The sequence below is a fragment of the Pristiophorus japonicus genome, chromosome 30 (genome assembly GCF_044704955.1).
Source record: "Pristiophorus japonicus isolate sPriJap1 chromosome 30, sPriJap1.hap1, whole genome shotgun sequence".
Lineage (NCBI taxonomy): Eukaryota > Metazoa > Chordata > Chondrichthyes > Pristiophoridae > Pristiophorus > Pristiophorus japonicus.
Genome location: NC_092006.1, coordinates 6,580,664 through 6,606,996, shown reverse-complemented (window position 1 = coordinate 6,606,996; position 26,333 = coordinate 6,580,664). Strand labels below are relative to the sequence as shown.

At 50.3% G+C, this 26,333-nt stretch overlaps 1 protein-coding gene across 5 annotated transcripts in view; it reads left to right on the top strand.

Moving 5' to 3' along the window:
* bnipl (BCL2 interacting protein like) overlaps window positions 1-26,333 on the top strand; it is a 69,086-nt gene that overhangs the window by 17,606 nt on the left and 25,147 nt on the right. For 4 of the 5 annotated variants that reach the window (XM_070868591.1, XM_070868588.1, XM_070868592.1 and 1 more), the window contains 3 exons: window positions 15,657-15,752; window positions 21,813-21,883; window positions 24,335-24,562. In XM_070868591.1, coding sequence (XP_070724692.1) covers window positions 15,657-15,752; window positions 21,813-21,883; window positions 24,335-24,562 — 395 coding nt within the window. The remainder of the gene's footprint in view (window positions 1-15,656; window positions 15,753-21,812; window positions 21,884-24,334; window positions 24,563-26,333) is intronic. The other variant, XM_070868589.1, reaches the window with a different exon arrangement.

The window sequence follows — 26,333 nt, the reverse complement described above, 5'->3', positions numbered from 1 at the left end:
CATCCCGAGAATCAGTCTGGTGAACCTTCGCTGCACTCCCTCAATAACAAGAATGTCCTTCCTCAGATTAGGAGACCAAAACTGCACACAATACTCAAGGTGTGGTCTCACCAAGGCCCTGTACAGCTGCAGTAAGACCTCCTTGCTCCTACACTCAAATCCTCTCGCTATGAACATGCCATTTGCTTTCCTTACTGCCTGCTGTGCCTGCATGCCTACTTTCAAAGACTGATGTACCATGACACCCAGGTCTCGTTGCACCTCCCCTTTTACTAATTATTCACCATTCAGATAATCTGCCTTCCTGTTTTTGCCACCAAGGTTGATAATCTCACACTTATCCACACACTCATAACTAACCCCCTTATCTCCGAAATCAACCTCCTCCGCCTCCCATAGGTGGTCTCTTTCCTCTCTTAATGTATAGCCTTCCCTTCCTCCTCCTCAGAGCCTTCCTCCATTTGACTCCATCCCTCTTCCCTTGCCCTCATAACTCCTTCCACGTGGCTCCTTTCCTCCTCCCTCCCCTCGTCCTTTCCTCCCCTTTCACGCAGCCCCCTTTCTCCTCCTAGCCTCCTCCTCCACTTTCCTTAATGCCCCCTGGTCCCCATGTCAGCTGATATTGTTCAGTGCTCTCTCTCCTCGGGTACTGTCCCTCTCCCCTTCAAATCTGAGGACTGCGCCCATCTCCTCCCAACAAAGAACCCTTGACCCCTCCATCGTTGCAAGCTACCATCCCATCTCCAGCCTCCCTTTCCTCTGCAAAGTCCTTGAATGTGCTGTCGCCTCCAAATCCGTGACCGTCTTTCCCGCAACTCCATGTTTGAATCCCTTCCAACTGATTTCTGTCCCTGCCACGGTACCGAAACGGCTCCCGGCAAAGTCACAAATGACATCTTGTGTGACTGTGACCGTGGTCAACTATCCCTCCTCGTCCTTCTCGATCTCTCTACACGGTTGACCACAGCATGACCATCAGCAGGCCGGGGCCATTAGAGGGAGCAACGTGAGGCAGCGTGCCACGTCAAGGAGCAGTGCTTGCTGCTGCAGGAGGGCGACTGGATTTGACGTCACCCAAATCCAAGTCGCTGACTGCAGTGCGGGCAGGTACAGCAGGAGTGGGGAGGTCGGGGTGAAGGAGCGGCGAGAGTTCGTAGAGGGATGTGATCCGGGCCCAGGAGAGGCGTGAGTTCGGGGCTCAGAAGAGGCGAGGGCCCAGGGGCAGCACGGGCCAGCCCACACTGTGCGATATGTGCGCGCACTAGGTCCGTGCAGCAGAGCTGGTCTCCAGTCATCTTGGGTAATCCTTGCTACTGGACCAAGACCTAGCTCTGTCAAGCCCGTGTGGTAGCTGGTATGCAACAACCACCGCACATTTTTTTTTTTTAAAATCCGCGCACAGGCATCTTCCATCCTTCAAGATATAGTTCGGGATCTGGAATATTCGGTCCTTCATTGAAACACCTGTGAACTCATCCTTTTTTGGCGTGGAAGCAAGTCATCCTCGTTTCGAGGGACTGCCTATGATGATAATGACCATTGCATCCTCCTTCAACGCCTCTCCACCGTCACCCAGCTGGGTGGGACTGCACTCTCCTGGTTCCGTTCTTATTTATCCAGTTGGAGCCAGAGAATCACCTGCAATGGCTTCTCTTCATGTTACTGCAGCGTTCCCTCTGGAGCAATGGTTCCTTTTAAGCTGTGCGGTCACAGTGCTCTCGATGTCCCGGGCAGCCGGTGAGCCGGCTTTTGCACGCACGCAATTTTCAATGGGTCGCACAGGCCCAAAAAATAATGACGGGGATCATTGCTGTGGAATCCTCCAAGGATCTATCCTTGGCCCTCTCCTAATACTCTTGTACACGCTGCCCCTTGGCGACATCATAGAAACACAGAAAATAGGTGCAGGAGTAGGCCATTCGGCCCTTCGAGCCTGCACCACCATTCAATATGATCATGGCTGATCACGCAACTTCAGTACCCCATTCCTGCTTTCTCTCCATAGCCCCTGATCCCTTGAGCCATAAGGGCCACATCTAACTCCCTCTTGAATATATCTAACGAACTGGCCTCAACAACTTTCTGTGGTAGAGAATTCCACAGGTTCACAATTCTCTGAGTGAAGAAGTTTCTCCTCATCTCGGTCCTAAATGGCTTACCCCTTATCCTTAGACTGTGACCCCTGGTTCTGGACTTCCCCAACATTGGGAACATTCTTCCTGCATCTAACCTGTCCAGTCCCATCAGAATTCTTATGTTTCTATGAGATTCCCCTCTCATTCTTCTAAATTCCAGTGAATATAAGCCTAGTCGATCCAAAAACACTGGGTCGCTTTCCTCATGTACGCTGACGACATCCAGCTCTACCTCACCACCAATTCTCTCGACCCCTCCACTGCCTCTAAATTGTCACACTGCTTGTCCGACATCCAGTACTGTACTGGAAGAAATGTCCTCCAACTAAATATTGGGAAGACTGAAGCCATTGTCTTCGGTCCCCGCCACAAACTCCGTTCCCTAGCCACCGACTCCATCCCTCTGCTCAACTTCTATCTGAGGCTGAATCGGACTGTTCATCATCATCATCACAGGCAGTCCCTCAAAACGAGGATGACTTGCTTCTACGCCAATAAGGGATGAGTTCACAGGTGTTTCAATGAAGGACCTAATGTTCCAGATCTCGAACTACATCTTGAAGGATGGAAGACACCTGTGGGTGGATTTATTTAACATGGGGTGGCCGTTGCACACCAGCCACCACACGGGCTTGACAGAGCTAGGTCTTGGTCCAGTGGCAAGGGTTAACCAGGCCGACTGGAGACCAGCTCTGCTGCACGGACCTAGTGCGCGCACATATCGCACAGTGTGGGCTGGGCCCGTGCTGCCCCTGGGCCCTCGCCGCCCCTGGGCCCTCGCCTCTTCTGGCCCCGAACTCGCGTCTCTCCTGAGCCCCAATCACGTCCCTCTACATTCTCTTGCCGCTCCTTCGCCCCGACCTCGCCGCTCCTGCTGTACCTGCCCACGCTCCAATCACCTACCTGGACCTTGATGACGTCCCCCTTCGCTGCCATCGCCCTCCTGCACCAGCTCGCGCTGTACCTTGCAGTGGTACACCGCCACCCTGTTCACAACCTTGGTGTCATTCTTGACCCTTAAGTGAGCATCTGACCACATAGCCCTGCGATCACGAAAACCGCCGAAAGACTCTGGACAACCCCGCAGCTGCAGTCACATGGTGCGAGTGATGTATTCAAATAATATAACTAAAAGCACTTGGGGGGGGGGGAAAGTGGGAATATGGTGTTGAGATAGAGGATCAGCTGTGATCATATTGAATGGCGGTGCAGACTTGAAGAGGCAAATGGCCTACTACTGCTCCTATTTTCTATGTTTGTGTTTCAAGAATTTGACTAAACACGGCCGCATTGCTATTGGGTTATAGGTTACAGGATTTTCTTTATAACCAGCCACCTGTGTAGACAGTTCTTGAACTATAGGGGAGTCAAGGGTTATGGGGAACAGGCAGAGAAATTGAGTTGAGGCCAAGATCAGATCAGCCGTGATCTTATTAGTGGAGCACGCTCGAGGGGCTGTATGGCTGACTCCTGCTCTTAATTCTTATATTCTTATCATAGTCGTGCCTAAGCTTCATATTCCCCGTACTTAATGCTGTAACAATCAGTGAGAAGTAGGATATGGGGCAGCATAGTTTTGCATAAACTGACGGTTGGAATAACCTGTTGAGACTTGCAGTCAAATGCTCTCGGAGTTGTATCTTGGTATTTGGTCGCCTTGTTGATAGATTCACCTTGACTGGAAACCCTCTGAACAATGAGGCCTTTTCCGTCCACCCTTGCCTTCAAGAAACCCCGCTGGTAGGGTGTGCATTCTGCACTCCTTGTGTTTATCTACGTTCGCCAATCAGCCGCTCCCTAGTCAATCGATCTTATTGGCTTGTCCCATTGAATGCGTCCCATCTCCCTTATGCTCGGAGCCATTTGTGTCATCGGCAGATTGTATTTTACGGGAGATCATCATCATAGGCAATCCCTCGGAATCGAGGAAGACTTCCACTCCTAAAGTGAGTTCTTTGGTGGCTGAACAGTCCCAACACGAGAGCCACAGACCCTGTCACAGGTGGGACAGATACTCTTCGGGGGAAGGAGGGGGGGTGGCACTGATTTACCACACGCTCCTTCCGCTGCCTGCGCCTGACCTCTTCACGCTCGCAGCGTTGAGATTCGAAGAGCTCAATGCCCTCCCGGATTCACTTTTTCCACCTCGGCCAGGGTCTCCCAGGTGTCAGTGGTGATGTCGCACTTCACCAGGGAGGCTTTGAGGGTGTCCTTGTAACGTTTCCGCTGCCCACCTTTGGCTCGTTTGCCATGAAGGAGCTCCGCATAGAACAATTGCTTTCGGGAGGCAGTGAGCTGCTGACTGGCTGTCCCAACTGCACGTTCGTGCCCCTCCCTGACTGGAAATAAGGATTCATTTACAGTCTCTTTTTAAGGATCCCATAACTGTAAGACCCATTATATTCATCCTACAATCTACAGGCTTTTCAAAACCTTATATATTTTTTCAGTCACGGGATGTGGGTGTCGTCGGCAAGGCCGGCATTTATTGCCCACCCCTCGTTGCCGTGGAGAAGGTGGTGGTGAGCCACTGCTTTGAATACAATATAGTGGCTTGTTAAGGCCATTTCAGAGGGGCAGTTAAGAGTCAACATATAGGCCAGACTGGGTAAGAGTGGCAGATTTCCTTCCCTAAAAGACATCAGTGAACCAGATGGGATTTACAGTAGTTTAATGGTCACTATTACTGATGCTAGCTTTTTATTCCAGATTTATTTAATTGAATTTAAATTCCCAGCAGCTGTGGTAGGATTTGGACTTGTGTCTCTGGATCATTAGACCAGGCCTCTGGTACTGTCCCTCCGACAGTACGGCTATCCCTCAGTACCGCCCCTCCGACAGCGCAGTACGGCGCTCCCTCAGTACCGCCCCTCCGACAGCGCAGTACGGCGCTCCCTCAGTACTGCCCCTCCGACAGCGCAGTACGGTGCTCCCTCAGTACCGCCCCTCCGACAGCGCAGTACGGCGCTCCCTCAGTACCGCCCTTCCGACAGCGCAGTACGGCGCTCCCTCAGTACCGCCCCTCCGACACTGCGGTGCTCCCTCAGTACCGTCCTCCCCGACAGTGCAGCGCTCCCTAGTGTTCTCAAAACAAAAAATTGCATTAATAAGTAATGGATACAGCAGGAGACCCAGAATAAGACTAATCAATGTAAATTTATCAAATTTCCTGTGAGAATACAGTACCCTTGGACCGCTGAGTGGCCTCCCTAAAGAATTCCTGGGGATTAGTGAGGCAAGGCCTGTTGCTTCTAATTCCATGTTGGGCTTTGCTTCTGAAGTCTGTGCTTCTTTGGATGGGCAAAAGTCCATTTTCAACCCGATTTAAAATTCACTTCTAAAACTTGGTAATGCTGAGCTAATCATTATATTTATTATAACAAATGTTTAATGGTAATGAGGCACACTACTTAACAGTTTGCATGCTCCCTGAACACTGATAGCCCAGGTAAACATTGTCACAGCACATTCACACTGACTGAGATGCAATTTGAGGTGTATAAAGTTCTGAGGGGCCCAGATAGAGTGGATAGGGAGGACTTATTTTCCTTAGCAGATAGGTCAATAAGCAGGGGGCATAGATTTAAAGTAATTGGTAGGAGGTTTAGAGGGGATTTGAGGGGGATTTCTTCACCCAGAGGGTGGTGGGGGTCTGGAACTCACTGCCTGAAAGGGTGATAGAGGCAGAAACCCTCACCGCGTTTAACAAGTACCTGGATGTGCACTTGAAGTGCTGTAACCTACAGGGTTACGGACCGAGAGTGGGAAAGTGGGATTAGGCTGGGTGGCTCTTTGTCGGCCGGCGCGGACACGATGGGCCGAAATGGCCTCCTTCCGTGCTGTAAATTTCTATGATTCTATGAACCCTTCATGCCCTTGCCCAACAAATATGCATCACTCTCATTTTTGATATTTGCAATTGACCTCCTCTCCCTCCCCCCTCCCCACCTCCTTTCCCTCTCCACTCCTCTCCCTCACCCCCCCCTCCCCTCACCTCCCCCCCTCCCCTCACCTCCTCTCCCTCTCCTCTCCCTCACCTCCCCTCCCTCACCTCCTCTCCCTCACCTCCCCTCTCCTCACCCCCTCCCTCTCACCCCCCCCTCCCCTCCCCTTCCCTCCCACCCTTCCCCAGGCCTCAACAGCTTTTTGGAGATTTCCACTCCCCTTTGTGTGAAGAAGTGCTTCTAGACATCAACCCTGAACGGCCCGGCCCTGATTTTTAAGGTGATTTCCCCTTTGTTCTGGACTTGCCCCTACCACCAGAGGAAATCGTGTGTCTGCTATCGACCCTGTCAACTCCTTATCGGTGCTGAGGCCGGAGATGGGCTGACTCTTTCTGCCTTTTCGTCCTGTGTTGTCACTGGCAGCAGCTGAAGCAGGGCTGCGTGTCGAGTTGCCGGGGTAACTTGAGGCCGATGGGTGTGGTGTGCGGTGTGCATGCCTGGTCGGCAGGTGAGCTGCGACGGTGCAAACGCCCAGCAGTCGACTCTAGCCTATAGCGAAGGCTGCCTTCAGGATCAAAGGCGAGAAAGTCGGCTTCCTGCACATTTCGCCCTCTGCCAAACGCGCTGATCAGACCATACGTTAATTGCAGGCAAACCTGGTAAGTGCCTTTTTAAAAACTATGTGTTTGGGTGCGCTATAACTTTACTTCTGCATTTTTGATGGACCAGTTTTTTCAGCGTAGTTAGGGCGTTGTATTCAAGGCATCAAGTTACATTTGTTTTTAAATAAAGTAATATTGTGAACTTTAGAAAATTTATATGTAGCTGTATTTTTTTAACTGTTGGTTCCAGTCCTTTAAGCAACGTTTCTGCCCTCGACATGCTCTCCCCTCCCTCCCCCGTGATCGCTGCAACTGTTGACTGCACAAACCCAGCGAATGTTTCATTCTAGACATTCCCTGGATTCCGGGCCAGTGCTGCACCGGCATACTGACGTACAGTGTGACCTGCAAAGACATGTTCTCCTGCAGAGAATTATCGGAATAATGCGCGTCTGGAGAATGGGAGGGGTCTGTCAGCCCTGGCTCAGTGAGTCAGAAGGTTGTGGGTGCGAGTCCCCACTCGAGAGACTCGAGTCCATAATCCAGGCCGACACTCCCAGTGCAGTGCTGCTCTGACGGAGGGGCAGTGCTGAGGGAGCGCCACACTGTCGGAGGGACAGTGCCGAGGGAGTGCCGCACGGCGCTGTCGGAGGGGCAGTACTGAGGGAGCGCCGCACTGCGCTGTCGGAAGGGCGGTACTGAGGGAGCGCCGCACTGCGCTGTCGGAGGGGCGGTACTGAGGGAGCGCCACACTGCCGGAAGGGCGGTGCTGAGGGAGCGCCACACTGCGCTGTCGGAGGGGCGGTACTGAGGGAGCGCCGCACTGCCGGAGGGGCAGTACTGAGGGAGCGCCACACTGCCGGAGGGAAAGTACTGAGGGAGCGCCACACTGCCGGTGGGGCGGTACTGAGGGAGCGCCGCACTGCCGGAGGGGCAGTACTGAGGGAGCGCCACACTGCCGGTGGGGCGGTACTGAGGGAGCGCCGCACTGCCGGAGGGGCAGTACTGAGGGAGCGCCACACTGCCGGAGGGAAAGTACTGAGGGAGCGCCACACTGCCGGTGGGGCGGTACTGAGGGAGCGCTCCACTGCCGGAGGGACAGTACTGAGGGAGCGCCACACTGCCGGAGGGACGGTACTGAGGGAGCGCCACACTGCCGGTGGGGCGGTACTGAGGGAGCGCCACACTGCCGGTGGGACGGTACTGAGGGAGCGCTCCACTGCCGGAGGTGCCGCCTTTCGGATGAGACGTTAAACCGATGCCCCCGTCTGCTCTTTCAGATGGGCGTAAAAGATCGCACAACCACTATTTCAAAGAGCAGGGGAGTTCTCTCCGGTGTCCTGGGCCAATATTTATCCCTCAACCGACATCACCAAACCCAGATGACCTGGGTCATTATCATTGCTATGTGTGGGAGCTTGCTGTGCGCCGCGTTTCCCACATTACAACAGTGACACCACTCCAAAAAGTGCAGGTTGAACTTCCCTTATCTGGCACCCCCGGGACCTGGCCTGTGCCGAATAAGGGATTTTGCCGGATGTGGAGCGGTCTCGTGTTCTATCATCATCATAGGCAATCCCTCGGGATCGAGGAAGACTTGCTTCCACTCCTGAAGTGAGTTCTTTGGTGACTGAACAGTCCAATACGAGGGCCACAGACTCTGTCACAGGTGGGACAGACAGTGGTTGAGGGAAGGGGAGGGTGGGACTGGTTTGCCGCACGCTCCTTCCGCTGCCTGCGCTTGGTTTCTGCATGCTCTCGGCGACGAGACTCGAGGTGCTCAGCGCCCTCCTGTATGCACTTCCTCCACTTGGGTATAAGGGGAGCAACGCTATACAAACCGTTTTTTACAACTTTGGTATTAATCATTGGTCAAAAACAGACCGTGTCATCATTTCTGTACCATAGTGACCAAGTGTGTGCAATATTGTATACATTAAGCATAATTTTTACAACTTTCATGAACTCTGACCGTTGGCCTGACCCCGCGCTCCACTGCCCCCCCACCCACCGATCTCTCTGCTGCACTCTCAGCCCCGATATCCCTGATTGCCCCACTGCAAATTCTACCGGATTCCTGACTCTGTGATCTCCACCCCACTCCCAGCCTGCCCACCCCGATATCCCCAATGAAAACAAAGTGCTGGAAAGGTTGACAAGGTTACGATTATCTGCATGTTTTGGACGTTCCCCGGCGCTCAGAGATCTGGAGGCTGGGAGTACAGCAGTGGGGTGGGGTGGGGGAGAATCTAGGTTGACACTCCCATTGCCAGTATATGGAGTACTGTGGGAGTGCCGCTCTGCCGGAGGTGCTGTCTTTCAGATGAGACATTAAACCCTCTCCGGCTGACACGCCAGTGCAGTGTTAAGCGAGCGCTGCACTGTCGGAGGTGCCGTCTTTCGGATGTTTCCAGTGGCAGGAGGGTCGGTTACCAGAGGAAACATAGAAACATAGAAAATAGGTGCAGGAGCAGGCCATTCAGCCCTTCTAGCCTGCACCGCCATTCAATGAGTTCATGGCTGAACATGAAACTTCAGTACCCACTTCCTGCTTTCACGCCATACCCCTTGATCCCCCGAGTAGTAAGGACTTCATCTAACTCCCTTTTGAATATATTTAGTGAATTGGCCTCAACTACTTTCTGTGGTAGAGAATTCCACAGGTTCACCACTCTCTGGGTGAAGAAGTTTCTCCTTATCTCGGTCCTAAATGGCTTACCCCTTATCCTTAGACTGTGACCCATGTTCTGGACTTCCCCAACATTGGGAACATTCTTCCTGCATCCAACCTGTCCAAACCCGTCAGAATTTTAAACGTTTCTATGAGGTCCCCTCTCACTCTTCTGAACTCCAGTGAATACAAGCCCAGTTGATCCAGTCTTTCTTGATATGTCAGTCCCGCCATCCCGGGAATCAGTCTGGTGAACCTTCGCTGCATTCCCTCAATAGCAAGAATGTCCTTCCTCAAGTTAGGAGACCAAAACTGTACACAATACTCCAGGTGTGGCCTCACCAAGGCCCTGTACAACTGTAGCAACACCTCCCTGCCCCTGTACTCAAATCCCCTCGCTATGAAGGCCAACATGCCATTTGCTTTCTTAACCGCCTGCTGTACCTGCATGCCAACCTTCAATGACTGATGTACCATGACACCCAGGTCTTGTTGCACCTTCCCTTTTCCTAATCTGTCACCATTCAGATAATAGTCTGTCTCTCTGTTTTTACCACCAAAGTGGATAACCTCACATTTATCCACATTATACTTCATCTGCCACGCATTTGCCCACTCACCTAACCTATCCAAGTCACTCTGTAGCCTCATAGCATCCTCCTCGCAGCTCACACTGCCACCCAACTTAGTGTCATCCACAAATTTGGAGATACTACATTTAATCCCCTCGTCTAAATCATTAATGTACAATGTAAACAGCTGGGGCCCCAGCACAGAACCCTGCGGTACCCCACTAGTCACTGCCTGCCATTCCGAAAAGTACCCATTTACTCCTACTCTTTGCTTCCTGTCTGACAACCAGTTCTCAATCCACGTCAGCACACTACCCCCAATCCCATGTGCTTTAACTTTGCACATTAATCTCCTGTGTGGGACCTTGTCGAAAGCCTTCTGAAAGTCCAAATATACCACATCAACTGGTACTCCTTTGTCCACTTTATTGGAAACATCCTCAAAAAATTCCAGAAGATTTGTCAAGCATGATCTCCCTTTCACAAATCCATGCTGACTTGGACCTATCATGTCACCATTTTCCAAATGCGCTGCTATGACATCCTCATTTATCGGCCTTCAATCCCATCAGATTTAAGATGATTGGCAAAAGAACTAGAGGGGGAGATGAGAAGTTTACGCAGCGAGTTGTTGTGATCTGGAACGCGCTGCCTGAAAGGGCAGTGGGAGCAGATTCAATTGTAACTTTCAAACGGGAATTGGACATTGAGTTGAAGTGTGTAATGTATTTGCTTCATGGGTTGTTTGCCATTAAGAACTAGTTGGTTTATTAGCGAATGGTTTAACGATCACACTACACATTACCGGTTCATCCACTAGGCTCACAACTGCATACCTCATCGTGGATGACCTAGACCCAACTGACCGGGGTTTTATTGAGTCTTGTGAACATCACGTGACTGGCTAAGCCACTCCCAACTCAACAGCTCGCCAACTATTTTAAGTTGTGATCAGTAATCTCCTGATTAATGGGAAGGACAAACTTTTCAGGTGCCACCTTGTTTTTTTTTTAAATTATTAAAAAAAAAATTTTTTCCGAGGGCACCAAAACACAAATTATACAAGTGCCCCCTGGCTAAAAGGAGGGGGGCACTAAAACCGGCACAATAAACAAATTAAACTTTAGACAAAAAAAAAATCAAATTAGAATTTGGTTGCCGGGGGTGATGATGCACTCCAGTCCCTCCGGCGCCCACCTCTCGCAGAAGGCCGCGAGCGTACCGGTGGACATCATGTGCTCCATCTCCAGGGACACCCTGGCTCGAATATAACCGCGGAAGAGAGGCAGGCAGTCGGGCTGAACGACACCCTCGATCGCCCGCTGCCTGGACCGGCTGGTGGCCCCCTTGGCCATGCCCAGGAGCAGTCCTATGAGGAGGCCTTCCCTCCGCACAGGGTGCCCAAAGATCAGGAGCGTGGGACTGAAGCGCAGCCAGAATTTGAGGAGCAGCCCCTTCAAATATTGGAAGAGGGGCTGCAACCTCGCACATTCAATAAAAATGTGGAACACGGACTCTTCCAGACCGCAGAAATTACAGGCGGCCTGGGAGCCCGTGAACCGACAAAAACGTATTGCCACGGGACTGCTCCGTGCAACATCCTCCAGGCCAAGTCCCCAATAAATAAGGGGAGGACTCCCGCGTAGAGTGCACTTCATTGGGGACCCCTGCCTCCTCCGGACGGCAAGATGGTGCGCCATGGCGTGTCCGGACGGCAGACGAGGATGGCAATGTGGAGAGTGTGCAAGCCCGTACAGGAATCCCCTCTGCGCAGAACTGAAAGGCACGGAGGGGATTTCCCCAAGGAGGCTCAAGTTGTGAGGCGCAGGCTCCCGAGGGAGGTTTCGGGGCTTGGCGCCAATGAGGAATTTCGTCCAGACGGGGGTCAGTTCGGACGGGATCTCCCCACGTGCTTGAACCTCCTCAACACACCTAACGGAGTCGGGGCCCAGTGCTGTTTTTAGCGACTCGATGGCATTGGCCGGACGTCGGCCCAGTTTAGGTGCCGTGCCAGCACGTCTGGCGCCATCCAGCCTGCTCCTCCGCCATCGAGCAGGTCCCTGACGCTGGTCACCTCGCCAGCCACAGCCTCTTGTCCGCCTGTCACCTAAAATCGGGGTCGTGGAGGTACAGATTCCTGAGCAGCAACTCCTCCAGGACAGCCGCCAGTCCAGACGCCGGAGAGCTGCGCTTGGTGGCGATTCTGTTCCAGACCCTGATGAGTTCCTGGTAAAAGACAGGCAGCCCCTGCATGGCGGTCCTGACGCCCCCCCCAGGCTCACAAACAGGAGCTGCGTGTCATAATTGAGGCTGTACTGCTGGTGGAAGAAATATGTTGCCAGCGTACATCATCTAGGAGGTGGTTCGATGTACAACAGCTCTTGTGAGCATACATTACAAAGAGGGAAAAAATTGCAGAGCTCTGGGGCAAGAGTAGGGTTGGGGGTGGGACTAATTGGATAGAAACGTCAAAGAGCCAGCACAGGCACGATGGGCCAAATGGTCTCCTTCTGCGCCGTAAGATTCTAAGAGGACAGACAGAATGGGTGTGCGAGAAAATGGTCCATTTTAATTAACAACTCACCTCAATGATTAATTCTTTTTAATTTCCTGCCTTGAACACCCACGGCTGCAAAAGCTGATTCGCTCCTGGGCTCCAGAATGTCTTGTTCTGAAACCTCCTGGCCTTGCTGCACATTCGAAGAGCAATTTCTAAATAATTGATGTGCTGTATTTACGTGAAAGCGGTGACTGAAAATCCTTTTTATTCTTGCCCAAAGCTTGCTTTTAGTTTGATTGTTCTACAGTGTAAACAAGCTCGGGCCTGTGTGCGTTTGTTTAAGAGAGTGGGATAATTAGCTCCGTGCCAGCATTTACTCACGGAGCCGAGAGCTGTTTTCAGGCACAGGTATAGCCGTGTTGACATAAGAATTAAGAGCAGGAGTCGATCATGCGGCCTCTCGAGCCTGCTCCGCCATTCAATAAGACCCTGGCTGATCTTCCACCTTAACTCCACTTTCCCGCCCAATCTCTATGTGCCTTGATTCCCTTAATATCCAAAAATTTCCCGATCGCGGCCTTGAATATACTCAACGACTGAGCCTCCACAGCCCTCTGGGGTAGAGAATTCCAAAGATTCACCATCCTTTGAGTGAAGCCATTTCTCCTCATCTCAGTCCTATATGGCTGACCCCTTATTCTGAGACTCTGCCCCCTAGTTCTAGACTCCCCAGCCAGAGGAAACATCTACTCTATCATGCCCTGTAAGAATGTTTCAATGAGATCACCTCTCATAGAAACATAGAAAATAGGTGCAGGAGCAGGCCATTCAGCCCTTCGAGCCTGCACCACCATTCAAAATGATCATGGCTGATCATGCAACTTCAGTACCCCATTCCTGATTTCTCTCCAAACCCCCTGATCGCTTTAGCCGTAAGGGCCACATCTAACTCCCTTTTGAATATATCCAACGAACTGGACTCAACAACTTTCTGTGGTAGAGAATTCCACAGGTTCACAATTCTCTGAGTGAAGAAGTTTCTCCTCATCTCGGTCCTAAATGGCTTACCCCTTATCCTTAGACTGTGACCCCTGGTTCTGGACTTCCCCAACATCAGGAACATTCTTCCTGCATCTAACCTGTTGAATCCCATCAGAATGTATGTTTCTATGCGATCCCCTCTCATTCTTCTAAATTCCAGTGAATATAAGCCTAGTCGATCCAGTCTTTCTTCATATGTCCTGCCATCCCGGGAATCCGTCTGATGAACCTTCGCTGCACTCCCTCAATAGCAAGAATGTCCTTCCTCAGATTAGGAGACCAAAACTGCACATAATATTCAAGGTGAGGCCTCACCAAGACCCTGTACAACTGCAGTAAGACCTCCTTGCTCCTATACTCAAATCCTCTCGCTATGAAGGCCAACATGCCATTTGTCGTCTTCACCGCCTGCTGTACCTACATGCCAACTTTCAATGACTGATGTACCATGACACCCAGGTCTCGTTGCACCTCCCCTTTTCCTAATCCATTCTTCTAAATTCTAGGGAATATAGGCCGAGTCTCCTCAATCCTTATAGGACAATCCCTGCCCCCCTCTTTCCCCCCCGCCCCCCCCCCCCAATCCCAGGAATTAGTCTAGTGAACCTTTGTTGCACTTGCTCGAAGGCAAGTATATCCGTTCTTGGGTAAGCAGAACAAAAGAGTTTTGTCTTGCCTATTGGTGCCAATGTACTAGAGAAAAAATTGACCTGCATAGTATTTACAGCCCAGACACAGGCCATTGGGCCCCACCGCTCCGTGCCGGTGTTTATGCTCCACACCAGCCTCTTCCCACCCCTCTTCATCTCACCCCATCCCCATATCCCTCTCTTCCTTTCTCCCTCATGTGTTTATCCAACTTACCCTTAGATGTATCTATGCTATTCGCTTCAACCCCCTCCCTGTGGCAGCGAGTTCCACATTCTCACCGCTCTCTGGGTAGAGAAGTTTCTCCTGAATTCCCCATTGGATTTATTAGTGACTATCTCATATTTATGGCCCCTAGTTTTGGACTCCTCACACACGAGTGGAAATATCTTTTCTATGTCTACCCTATTGAACGTCTTCATAATTTTAAAGACTTCGATCAGGTCACCCCCTCAGCAGTCCCTTTTCTAGAGACAATGGCCCCAGCATGTTCAGTCTTTACTGGTAGTTAGAACTTGTACTGAAGTAAATACATGTTGTGAGTGGCTCGTCATCTAGTTTCTGAAATTGTCAGTGTTACACTCATAATAAATGGTCAGATTGAGTACTGTGTGAAATTAGCAAGTATGACCTTAGCTCCTTTTATTAAGACTCCAGAGTGCAGGTACCTCGTGGGTGGCCTGCTTATATACTCTGCTCCCAAGGGATGCAACAGGTGGGTCCTCTGGTGGTCAGGTTACAAGGGATTAAATACATAACGGCCACCACTACCATCAGTGCTCACAGGTACTTCAGCTTAGTGTTATACAGCTCACAATATCTTCTCCAGATACAACCCTAGCTTGAAACAGACAGAATCTACTGCTTGGAAATATATTAGCCAGATCATCAGAGAGAACTTCCCTGCTCTTCTTCAAATTAGTGGCCGTGGGATCTTTTAAGTCCACCTTAGAAAGCAGATGGGGCCTCGGTTTAACATCTCATCCGAAAGATGGCCCCTCCGACAGTGCGGCACTCCCTCAGCACGGCCCCTCCGACAGTGCGGCGTTCCCTCAGTACGGCCCCTCCAACAGTGCGGTGCTCCCTCAGTACTGGCACTGGGAGTGTCAGGCTGGATTTTGTACTCGAGTCTCTGGCGTGGGACTGGAGCCCACAACCTTCTGGCTCAGAGGCGAGGGAGAGCGTGCTACCCACTGAGCCACGGCTGATATTTGTGTTGTATTCAAACACATTTCTCTCCAGTTGAGGCACTGTGCGTGGATTCCTAGCTGACGGAGCGAAGGGAAGGACTGGTGCAATAACGGAAAGAACTTCAGTCTTTCGGCATTGAATCGCAATGAGAAGTTGCATGCACTAGTATGGGAAACATGGAAGTGCGGCAAACCCTTCTTGGAAATGCTGTTGGTAACTGAGGTCATTTACAAGTCCTGCAGTAAGAGATGTAACTTGACATGTTGTGGTGCTCCTCCCTCCCTCCCTTTGATCTGAATGTGGCCCCCACAGTTGTCGAACCACCGTCTCACTGTAATCTTTACTCTTCCAGCCTGCAGAAGGAACAGTTGGAGTCCTCGAACCCTGGGGGAGTACGGATCGAGGATATGGAACTCCGGGAAGAGTGGCAGGATGAAGAATTTCCAAAGTGAGATGATGCCTTCTATACATTTCTACATTAAAGGGGGCTCTTGATTTACCTGGGTTTGCCACGTACGTTAAGTTAAATGTGATGCATACCCCTTTAATGTGTTTGTTCCGTAAAGTATAAATCTGTTGCAAGTAGCAGGCGATTTAGATGGGTTGAGTGAGTGGGCAAACACATGGCAGATGCAGTTTAACATGGATAAATGTGAAGTTATCCACTTTGGTAGGAAAAACATCAGGACAAAGTATTATTTAACTGGTGATAGCTTGGGAAATGTTGATGTACAGAGAGACCTGGGTGTCCTTGTACATCAGTCATTGAAAGCAAACATGCAGGTGCAGCAAGCAGTTAGGAAGGCAAATTGTATGTTGACCTTCATTGCAAGAGGATTTGGGTACAGGAGCAAGGATGTCTTACTACAGTTATACAGGGCCTTGGTGAGATTGCATCTGGAGTATTGTGTGCAGTTTTGGTCTCCTTACCTACGAAAGGATATACTTGCCATAGAGGGAGTGCAGCGAAAGTTCACCAGACTGATTCCTGGGAAGGCAGGACTGTTGTATGAGGAGAGATTGGGTCGACTGGGCCTGTATTCACTAGAGTATAGAAGAATGAGAGGGGATCTCATTGAAACGAATAAAATTCTGACAGGGCTGGACAGACTGGATGCGGGGAGGATGTTTCCCCCGGGACTGGGTAGCCTAGAACAAGGGGTCACACAGTCTCAGGATTCGGGGTAGGAAATTTAGGACCGCGATGAGGTGAAATTTCTTCAGAGAGGGTGGTGAACCTGTGGATTTCTCTACCACAGAAGGCTGTGGAGGCCAAGTCACTGAATATATTTAAGAGGGAGATAGATAGATTTATAGACACAAAAGGCATCAAGGGGTATGGGGAAAAAGCGGAAATATGGTGTTGAGATAGAGGATCAGCCATGATCAAAGTGAATGGCGCTGCAGGCTCGAAGGGTCGAATGGCCGACTCCTGCTCCTATTTTCTATCTTTCTAAAAAGACTAAATTAGGAAGAAAATTTGCATGGACTAGGCTTGTATTCCCTCGCGTATAGAAGAATAAGGGGCGATCTAATTGAGATGTTTAAGATAATTAAAGGAGTTGATAGGGTAGATCAAGAGAAACTATTTCCTCTGGTGTGGGGAGTCCAGAACTGTCATGTATCTTACATTATTATACATAACTGTATCCTAACATGCTGTACATAACTGTAATAAGATATGACCTGTAACCACCAGCATACCTTACCACCAGGGGTGCACTTGCAAGAGACAGGTATATAAGGACAGGTCTCAGGCAAGTGCAGCATTCCAGAGCGGTGAAATAAAGGTGCAGGTCCAGAGTGACCTTGACTTCACTACATGCCTCGTGTGAATCTGTACTGAGGGGACAGGACTTTACAGTGGCGACGAGTTACGGGATTACAGAATCCACAGAATGGCGAACAACGGATCAGATGAAAAGTACAATGCGGGAGACAATTAGGAGGACTTTATAGAAAGGCTCCAGCAAAGCTTTGTAACCAAAGACTGGTTAGGCGACGATAAGGCAGACAAGAGAAGAGCCCATCTCTTGACCAGCTGTGGCTCGAAAACATACGCTTTAATGAAGGATCTGTTGGCACCCAAGAAACCAGCAAGCAAGTCATTTGAAGAATTGAGCACACTGGTAAGAGACCACCTGAAGCCAGCGAGCAGCCTACACATGGCCAGACACAGGTTCTACAACTACAGACGCTGTGTGGGCCAGAGCATACCCGACTTCGTGGCGGAACTTCGGAGGTTGGCTAGTTTATGTGAGTTCTCCGATGAACTGAGGAGAGAAATGCTGAGAGACTTTTTCATTGAAGGAATAGGCCACGCAGGCATATTTCGAAAGCTCATAGAGACCAAGAACCTGACCTTAGAGGCAGTAGCACTGGTTGCACAGACATTCTTGGTATGGGAAGAAGAAACGAGGTTGATTTATAATGCAGGTACGACAACTAACGAAATATCGGAACAAGAAGTTCACAGCACTAAACAAGCTGCTACCCCCACACACAAACCAAACCGGGAGAACAGACTCTCGAGGACTGTGAGATAGTCATGGCAATCAATGCCTTTGAGTCCACAGGTTCGCCCACGACGGCTCGCCAAATCAGAGCCTGGACGGCCAGCGACCCCACGTTATCCTTAGTAAAAAGATGTGTCCTAACCGGTGACTGGGCAGAGGCTCGCGATGCCTGCCCCGAGGAATTAAAACCCTTTCACAGGTGCATGCATGAGCTATCACTACAAGCAGACTGCCTGATGTGGGGCAGCCGAGTAGTCATGCCTCTGCGAGGCAGAGAGGCATTTGTCCGGGTGCTCCACTGCGAGCACCCGGGGATCGTTCTCATGAAGGCCATAGCCAGATCCCACGTCTGGTGGCCTGGTAATGACGCGGACTTGGAGCTCTGCGTCCGAAGGTGCACCATTTGTGCCCAACTCAGCAATGCCCCCAAGGAGGCTCCACTGAGCCCCTGGCCTACCAAACCGTGGTCGCGGGTGCACGTAGACTATGCGGGCCCATTCATGGGCAAAATGTTCCTCGTAGTTGTAGATGCATTTTCAAAGTGGATCGAATGCACCATTTTAAACTCGAGCACAACCTCCACCACTGTGGAGAGCCTCGCAACCATGTTTGCAACGCACGGAATCCCTGACATATTGGTCAGTGACAATGGTCCGTGCTTCACCAGCGCAGAATTCCAAGACTTTATAATTGACCATGGCATAAATCACGTCAAGATGGCACCGTTCAAGCCAGCCTCCAACGGCCAGGTGGAGAAAGCAGTGCAAATCATTAAACAAGGCATACTTAAAATCCAAGGTCCCACGCTGCAGGGTCGCCTGTCGCGACTGCTGCTGGCATACAGATCTCGTCCGTACTCACTGACTGGGATCCCCCCCGCGCAACTGTTGATGTAAAGGACTTTTAAAAACAAGGCTCTCATTAATCCTCCCAGACATGCACGAAATCGTTGAGGCAAAGCGCCGTAAGCTGACTGAGTACCATGACAGAAATTCGAGGGGGAGATGGAATTAGATAGGGGACAAAGTGTTTGTACTAAACTATGGCAGGGGTCCCAAATGGCTTGCAGGGACAGTAACGGGCAAGGAAGGAAACAGGCTACTGGTAGTACAAATGGACAATGGCAAAACCTGCCGGAGGCATGTAGACCAAGTCAAAAGCAGATTTACCAACAACACTGCGGAACCAGAGGCAGATTACAATGTGGAACTCGCACCACACCTGGTGGACAGACAGAGGGAACAACCTGAGGAAAGGATAATCCCAACAGACAGCCCAGGCGAGTCAACAACAATCACACCAATCGAAACAGACAGCCCAGGCGCGATACCAGCAACCACACCCAAAGAAAAACAGACACCAAGGCAAACAACTGAACCACAACTCAGACGCTCCACGCGAGAGCGTAGACCACCTGAGAGACTGAACCTATAAAGACAATAAGACCTTGGGGGAGGGTGATGTCATGTATCTTACATTATTATATATAACTGTATCCTAACATGCTATACATGACTGTAATAAGATATGACCTGTAACCACCAGCATACCTTACCACCAGGGGTGCACTTGCAAGAGACAGGTATATAAGGACAGGTCTCAGGCAAGTGCAGCATTCCAGAGCTGTGAAATAAAGGTGCAGGTCCAGAGTGACCTTGACTTCACTACATGCCTCGTGTGAATCTGTACTGAGGGGACAGGACTTTATAAGAACAAGGGGGCATCACCTTAAAATTAGAGCCAGGCCGTTCAGGGGTGATGTCAGGAAGCATTTCCTCACACAAAGGGGAGCGGGAATCTGGAACTCTCTCCCCACCAAAAAGCTGTTGGGGCTGGAGGTCAATTGCAAATTTCAAGACTGAGATGGATAGATTTTTGTTGGGTTAGGGAACCGAGGTGGGTCGATACAGATCAGCCATGATCTGATTGAATGGAGCTGCATACTTGAGGCAGAATGGCCTCCTCCTGTAACTCGCAAGAGTGATATTTGAAACTGGGGAGTAAGAGGGGGCTTGTTGCAGGAAAGATGTGATTGCACTGGAAAGGATGCAGAGATTTACAAGAATGTTGCCAAGACTGGAGAATTTTGGCGATGAGGAATGATTGGAGATGCTGGGTCTGTTTGTTTTTGGAACAGAGGAGGCTGAGGGGAGACCTGATGGAGGTGTATAAAATTACTAGGGGCCTGGATAGAGTGGATAGGAAGAACCTGTTTCCCTTGGCAGAGGGGTCAACAACCAGGGGGCAGAGATTTAAAGTAATTGGGGGGAGGTTTAGAGGAGATATGAGGGGAAATGTCTTCACCCAGAGGGTGGTGGGGGTCTGAAACTCACTGCCTGAAAGGTAGAGGCAGAAACCCTCACCACATTTAAAAAGTGCTTGGATGTGCACTTGAAGTGCCAGAACCTACAGGACTACGGACTGAGAGCTGGAAAGTGGGATTAGGCTGGGTGGCAATGACGGCTGGCGCGGACACGATGGGCCGAAATGGCCTCCTTCCGTGCTGTAAAATTTCTATCATCATCATAGGCAGTCCCTCGAAACGAGGATGACTTGCTTCTACGCCAAAAAGGGATGAGTTCACAGGTGTTTCAATGATATTCCGGATCCCGAACTACATCCTGAAGGGTGGAAAGCGCCTGTGCGTAGATTTTTTTTAACGTGGGGTGGCCATTGCCCATCAGCCACCACACGGGCTTGACCAAGCGAGGTCTTGGTCCAGTGGTGAGAATTAACCAAGACAACTGGAGACCAGCTCTGCTGCACGGACCTAGTGCGCGCACATACCGCAGTGTGGGCTGGCCCACACTGGCCTCGTGCTGCCCCTAGGTCCTTGCTTCTCCTGGGCCCCGAACCTTCGCCTCTCCTGGGCCCCAATCATATCCCTCTATGAACTCTTGCCGCTCCTCCGTCCCGACCGCGCCGCTCCTGCTGCACCTGTCTGTGCTGCAATCGGCCATCGCCCTCCTGCAGCAGCACGCGCTGATTCCTATAGTGGCATGCCGTTGCACGCTGCTCCCTCCAGTGGCCCCAGCCTGCTGATGGACCTGCAGGCCTGAACCGCGACGATTTCTGGGCTGGGCTGCCGCACGCTGCTCCCTATGAGTCTATAGAGGCCCAATAAAAGTAGTAGTTCTAGAACCGCTCGTCCCTTTCAGCTTTTAATAGGCAACCTAGGTTTTATCATCAGCTGCCAAACTGTGGTGCCCAGTTGACTATGTGCAAGATATCCTATTGCCCCGTACAATTGCCTAGATAGTGAGTTACCAAATCTTGGCCATGCCATTTTCAACGGGGAAAGCAAGAAGCAGAAAGCTCAAACCAGCACAGGCACGACGGACCGAATGGCGGCCTCCTGTGCTGTAAGTTTCAATGGTTCAGGACTTTGGTGAGACCACACCTGGAGTACTGTGCACAGTTTGGGTCTCCTTACCTAAGGAAGGATATACTTGCCTTGGAGGTGGTACAACTGAGGTTCACAAGATTGATTCCTGGGATGAGGGGGCTGTCTTATGATGAGAGATTGTGTAGAATGGGCCTATGCTCTCGAGTTTAGAAGAATGAGAGGTGGTCTCATTGAAACATACAAGTTTCTGAAGGGGATTGGCAGGTTAGACGCAGAGAGGATGAGGGGTCGGCCATTTAGGACTGGGATGAGGAGGAATTTTTTCACTGAGTGGTGAATCTTTGGAATTCTCTACCCCAGAGGGCTGTGGACGCTGAGTCTCTGAATATATTCAAGGCTGCGATCGATAGATTTTTGGAGTCTAGGGGAATCAAGGGATATGGAGATCGGGCGGGAAAGTGGGGTTGAGATTGACGATCAGCCATGATCTCATTAAATGGTGGAGCAGGCTCGAGGGGCCATAGGGCCTACACCTCCTATTTCTTACGTTGTTCTTCTCCCTTTCCATTCACTCAAAAAGAAAGCTAGACTTGCATTTATATAGTGCCTTTCACGGCCTCGGGGCTTTTGTTTTTACAATTTGCAGACCGCTTCCAGAAGATAATGATGCCATGACCGAGGATGACCTGAATGCCAATATCGATGCCAACAGACCCGGTAATTACGTTGGATATGAAATTCCTAAAGTGTGAATATCAGTACAAATGTGAGAGAGATTAGTCCTGCTTGGGGCCGAGCCACCTGCAGGGGCTAATCCTACTGTTCCTTCAGGCTGGTAATACATGGCCTATAGCCCTGATCTCATTGCCTCTGTCTTCCAGCCCCACTCTTGTCTAACGTAACTGTGGTTCCCTTCCAAAGCCTAGGCGGCCAATCCGTTCCCGCGGGGCAATTTCCCACACGGGGCGGATAGGGGGTCACTGCCGGTTGGTAAAGGGTCGGCGGAACGGAAACACGGCCTGCTGGTCCCGCTGCCCAGCTCCCCGTAGCTCTGGAATTTCTTCTCCAAATATTTATCCAATTCCTCTTTTGAAGACTACTATTGAATGTGTCTCCACCGCCCTATCAGGCAGTGCATTCCAAATCGAAACCACTCGTTGGGTAAGAAGGTTTTTCCCTCGTGTTGCCTCTGGTTCTTTTGTCAATCACTTTAACCCGAGGGCTCAGATTTATTGACCTTGCAGCCATTGGAAACCGTGTCTCTTTATTTACTCTATCTTAAACCCTTCATAATTTTGAACACCTCTGTCAAACCTCCTCTTGGCCTTGTCTGCTCCAAGGAGAACAACGCCAGAATTATTGGACCAGCATTCCTCTTCCTCCAAAAGAATAACACAAGAATTAGGAGCAGGAGTCGATCATTTGGTCCCTCGAGCCTGCTCCGCCATTAAATGAGATCACGGCTGATCTCCCACCTCAACTCCACTTTCCCGCCCGATCCCCATATCCCTCAATTTTCCCCCAGACTTCAAAAATCTATTGATCTCTATCTTAAATATACTCAACGACTGAGCATCCACAACCCTCTAAGGTAGAGAATTCCAAACATTGAAACATAGAAAATAGGTGCAAGAGTAGGCCATTCGGCCCTTCGAGCCTGCACCACCCTTCAATATGATCATGGCTGATCATTCACCTCAGTACCCCATTCCTGCTTTCTCTCCATACCCACTGATCCCTTTAGCTGTAAGGGCCATATCTAACTCCCTATTGAATATATCCAACGAACTGGCATCAAGAACTCTCTGCGGTCGAGAATTCCACAGGTTAACAACTCTCTGAGTGAAGAAGTTTCTCCTCATCTCGGTCCTAAATGGCTTACCCCTTATCCTTGGATTGTGACCCCTGGTTCTGGACTTCCTCAACATCGGGAACATTCTTCCTGCATCTAACCTGTCCAGTCCCGTCAGAATTTTATATGTTTCTATGAGATCCCCTCTCATCCTTCTAAACTCCAGTGAATGCAGGCCCAGTCAATCCAGTCTCTCCTCATATGTCAGTCCTGCCTTCCCAGGAATCGGTCTGGTGAATCTTCGCTGCACTCCCTCAATATCAAGAAAGTCCTTCCTCAGATTAGGAGACCAAAACTGAGCACAATATTCCAGGTGAGGCCTCACCAAGGCCCTGTGCAACTGCAGTAAGACCTCCTTGCTCCTATACTCAAATCCCCTAGCTATGAAGACCAACATGCCATATGCCTTCTTCACCGCCTGCTGCACCTGCATGCCAACTTTCAATGACTGATGTACCATGACACCCAGGTCTCGTTGCACCTCCCCTTTTCCTAATCTGCCGCCATTCAGATAATATTCTGCCTTCGTGTTTTTGCCACCAAAGTGGATAACCACAGATTTATCCACATTATACTGCATCTGCCACTCGTTTGCCCACTCACCCAACCTGTCCATGTCACCCCGCAGCCTTTTAGCGTCCTCCTCACAGCTCACACTGTCACCAAGCTTAGTGTCATCTGCAAACTTGGAGATATTACATTCAATTCCCTCATCCAAATCATTAATGTATATTGTAAATAACTGGGGTCCCAGCAGTGAGCCCTGCGGCACCCCACTAGTCACTGCCTGCCATTCTAAAAAAGACCCGTTTATCCCGACTCTCTGCTTCCTGTCTGCCAACCAGTTCTCTATCCACGTCAGTACATAACCCCAATACCATGTGCTTTAATTTTGCACACCAATCTCTTGTGTGGGACCTTGTCAAAAGCCTTTTGAAAGTCCAAATACACCACATCCACTGGTTCTTCCTTGTCCACTCTACCAGTTACATCTTCAAAAAATTCTAGAAGATCTGTCGAGCATGATTTCCCTTTCATAAATCCATGCTGACTTGGACCGATCCTGTCACTGCTTTCCAAATGTGCTGCTATTTCATCTTTAATAATTGATTCCAGCATTTCTCCTTGTCTCAGTCCTTATCCTGAGACTGACCCCTGGTTCTCGACTCCCCAGCCCGGGGGAAACATCCTCCCTGCATCTGCCCTGTCACGCCCGGTAAGAATTTTGTACGTTTCAATGAGAGCACCTCTCATTCTTCAAAACTCCAGTAATTTTTTTTTTAAAAATCTGCTTTCTCTTTTTATTCCCTCTTCAGTGCCACCAAACACTCTACAACTCTGTGGGAATAAACACAAGAAACGCCTTGTAGCGCCGTCAATCAGTCTGACCCTGGAAGGTAACGAGGACACGACGCGGTCCGGAGACAGGACGCCGGATGACCTGGAAGGGGATTCCTACGAAATAAATGTCGATGACTTAGAAACTCCTTCAGATAGTGAATCTTTTGAGTTGCCGGAGAATGGTAATGAGTTTGAGTGGGAAGGTAAACAAACCAATCAAAACCTGATCAATTCTCTTAATCACTTTCTGCTTCCATCTCTCTCTCTCTCGCTCTCTCTCTCTCTTCCTCCTCCATTCAGGAGTAGAGTGTTGATGTTAATCCAGACTTGTTTTGATGATGTCAGTCGGCATGGCAGCCCAGTCTCACTGGTGGAGAATGGCGGATTTCCAGTTTCGCTACTGGCAGATGTTCCAGAGATGTTACCCATGGCGGATGAGCGGTGCACAGGCTCGGGCGGGGGTGGGGGTTGCCCGATGGAAGTGGCGCGTTCCGTCTGGAGGACACCCTGCCCGCTGAAATTACTTCCTGTCGCGCTCCCGTCAGCCATTGAGTTAGATTGACGGTGTGCGCATGGCTTTCCCTGCCCCTGCCCCTCTCCGTCCTTGTTGGAGGAGGAAGCAGGGCCAGTGGGGTTTGGAGAGCTGTCTGGGAGCTTGCTGTCTGCAAATTGAGCTGCTGCGTTTCCAACATTACAACAGTGACTACACTTCAAAAAAAAAGTGGAGTTGAGGTCGAAGATCAGCCTTGATCTTATTGAACAGTGGAGCAAGCTTGAGGGGCTATATGGCACGTTCTGCTCCTGTTCTTATGGGACCTTCCCAATCTGTGTATGTTTTCAGTAGTGTACTCGAAGAAGTTGTAACCTCCACCTTGTTCCTTGAGTTGGCCTTCCCCTGTCCGCTGGGTCTCGCTTAGGGCGGCGATGTCGGCATCGAAGCGTCCAAGTTCCCGGGCAATTATGGCGTTCCGGCCTGTCGCTGTTGTAGTTGTCCATGAGGCTCCTGATGTTCCAGGTCATGTTAGGGGAGTGGAAGAGGCCTGTGAGTGAGTTCTTTTAGTGTGGGGTGGCTGTTGCACACAGGCTACCATACGGGCTTAGCTGGCAAGGTCTTGATCCAATGGCAAGGGGGTCCAAGTCGACTGGAGACCAGGCTCTGCTGTATGGGCCTAGTTGCCTTCGGCGAGATGTTGGCTGCAAACTAGTTGTGTACCAAGTAGTACGTTAATCCAATGAGCCACGGTGGTGGGGGGGGAGAGGGGTTGCTGCAGCTTTGGATGAAATCGCGACTGGCCATACAGTAAAAGGAGTGAGCACAGAATAATCGCGGCTTTTTATTTCGTATTCTATCACAGAAATATTCCTTGGGATTCAAACTCATCGACGGAGGCCACGCCCAAACAGCTATCGTTTTTTTTTCTTGAGTCTGAACAATATTTATCCCCTCAACTGACGTCACTAAAACAGATGATCTTGTTTGCTGTCTGTGGGAGCTTGCTGTGCAAAAATTACAACAGCGACAGACTTCCAAAAAAAATAAATAAATACTTCACTGGCCGTAAAGCGCTTTGGGACGTCCTGAGGTGGCGAAAGGCGCTATATAAATGCAAGTTCCTTCTGTCTCGGTAGATAGAGCATGTACGGAGGCCGCTTCTGGTGTAGGCAGGTCACCAGCTGGCACTACGCAATTGAAGCGATGTAGGGCATGAAGTGGCGATTGTGCAGAAGTGGTGTTTGGGGGAATGACAGAGGAAAAAAAACCCGGTGAGATGAACGTATGTTTATTTACGCACCCCAGATTAGACGATTTGATGCTTTCTGCCCCAGGCCAATTTAAGCATGGGTAAGTCTATGACTACGTCAGCTTAATGCAGATTCGGATTTGTTGATTTGTGGACTGATTTTTTTTTTTTGTTGTCATTTTCAACGGGCCGACAGTGATTTCTTGCATGCACAGCCAATCGAAAGCGTGCT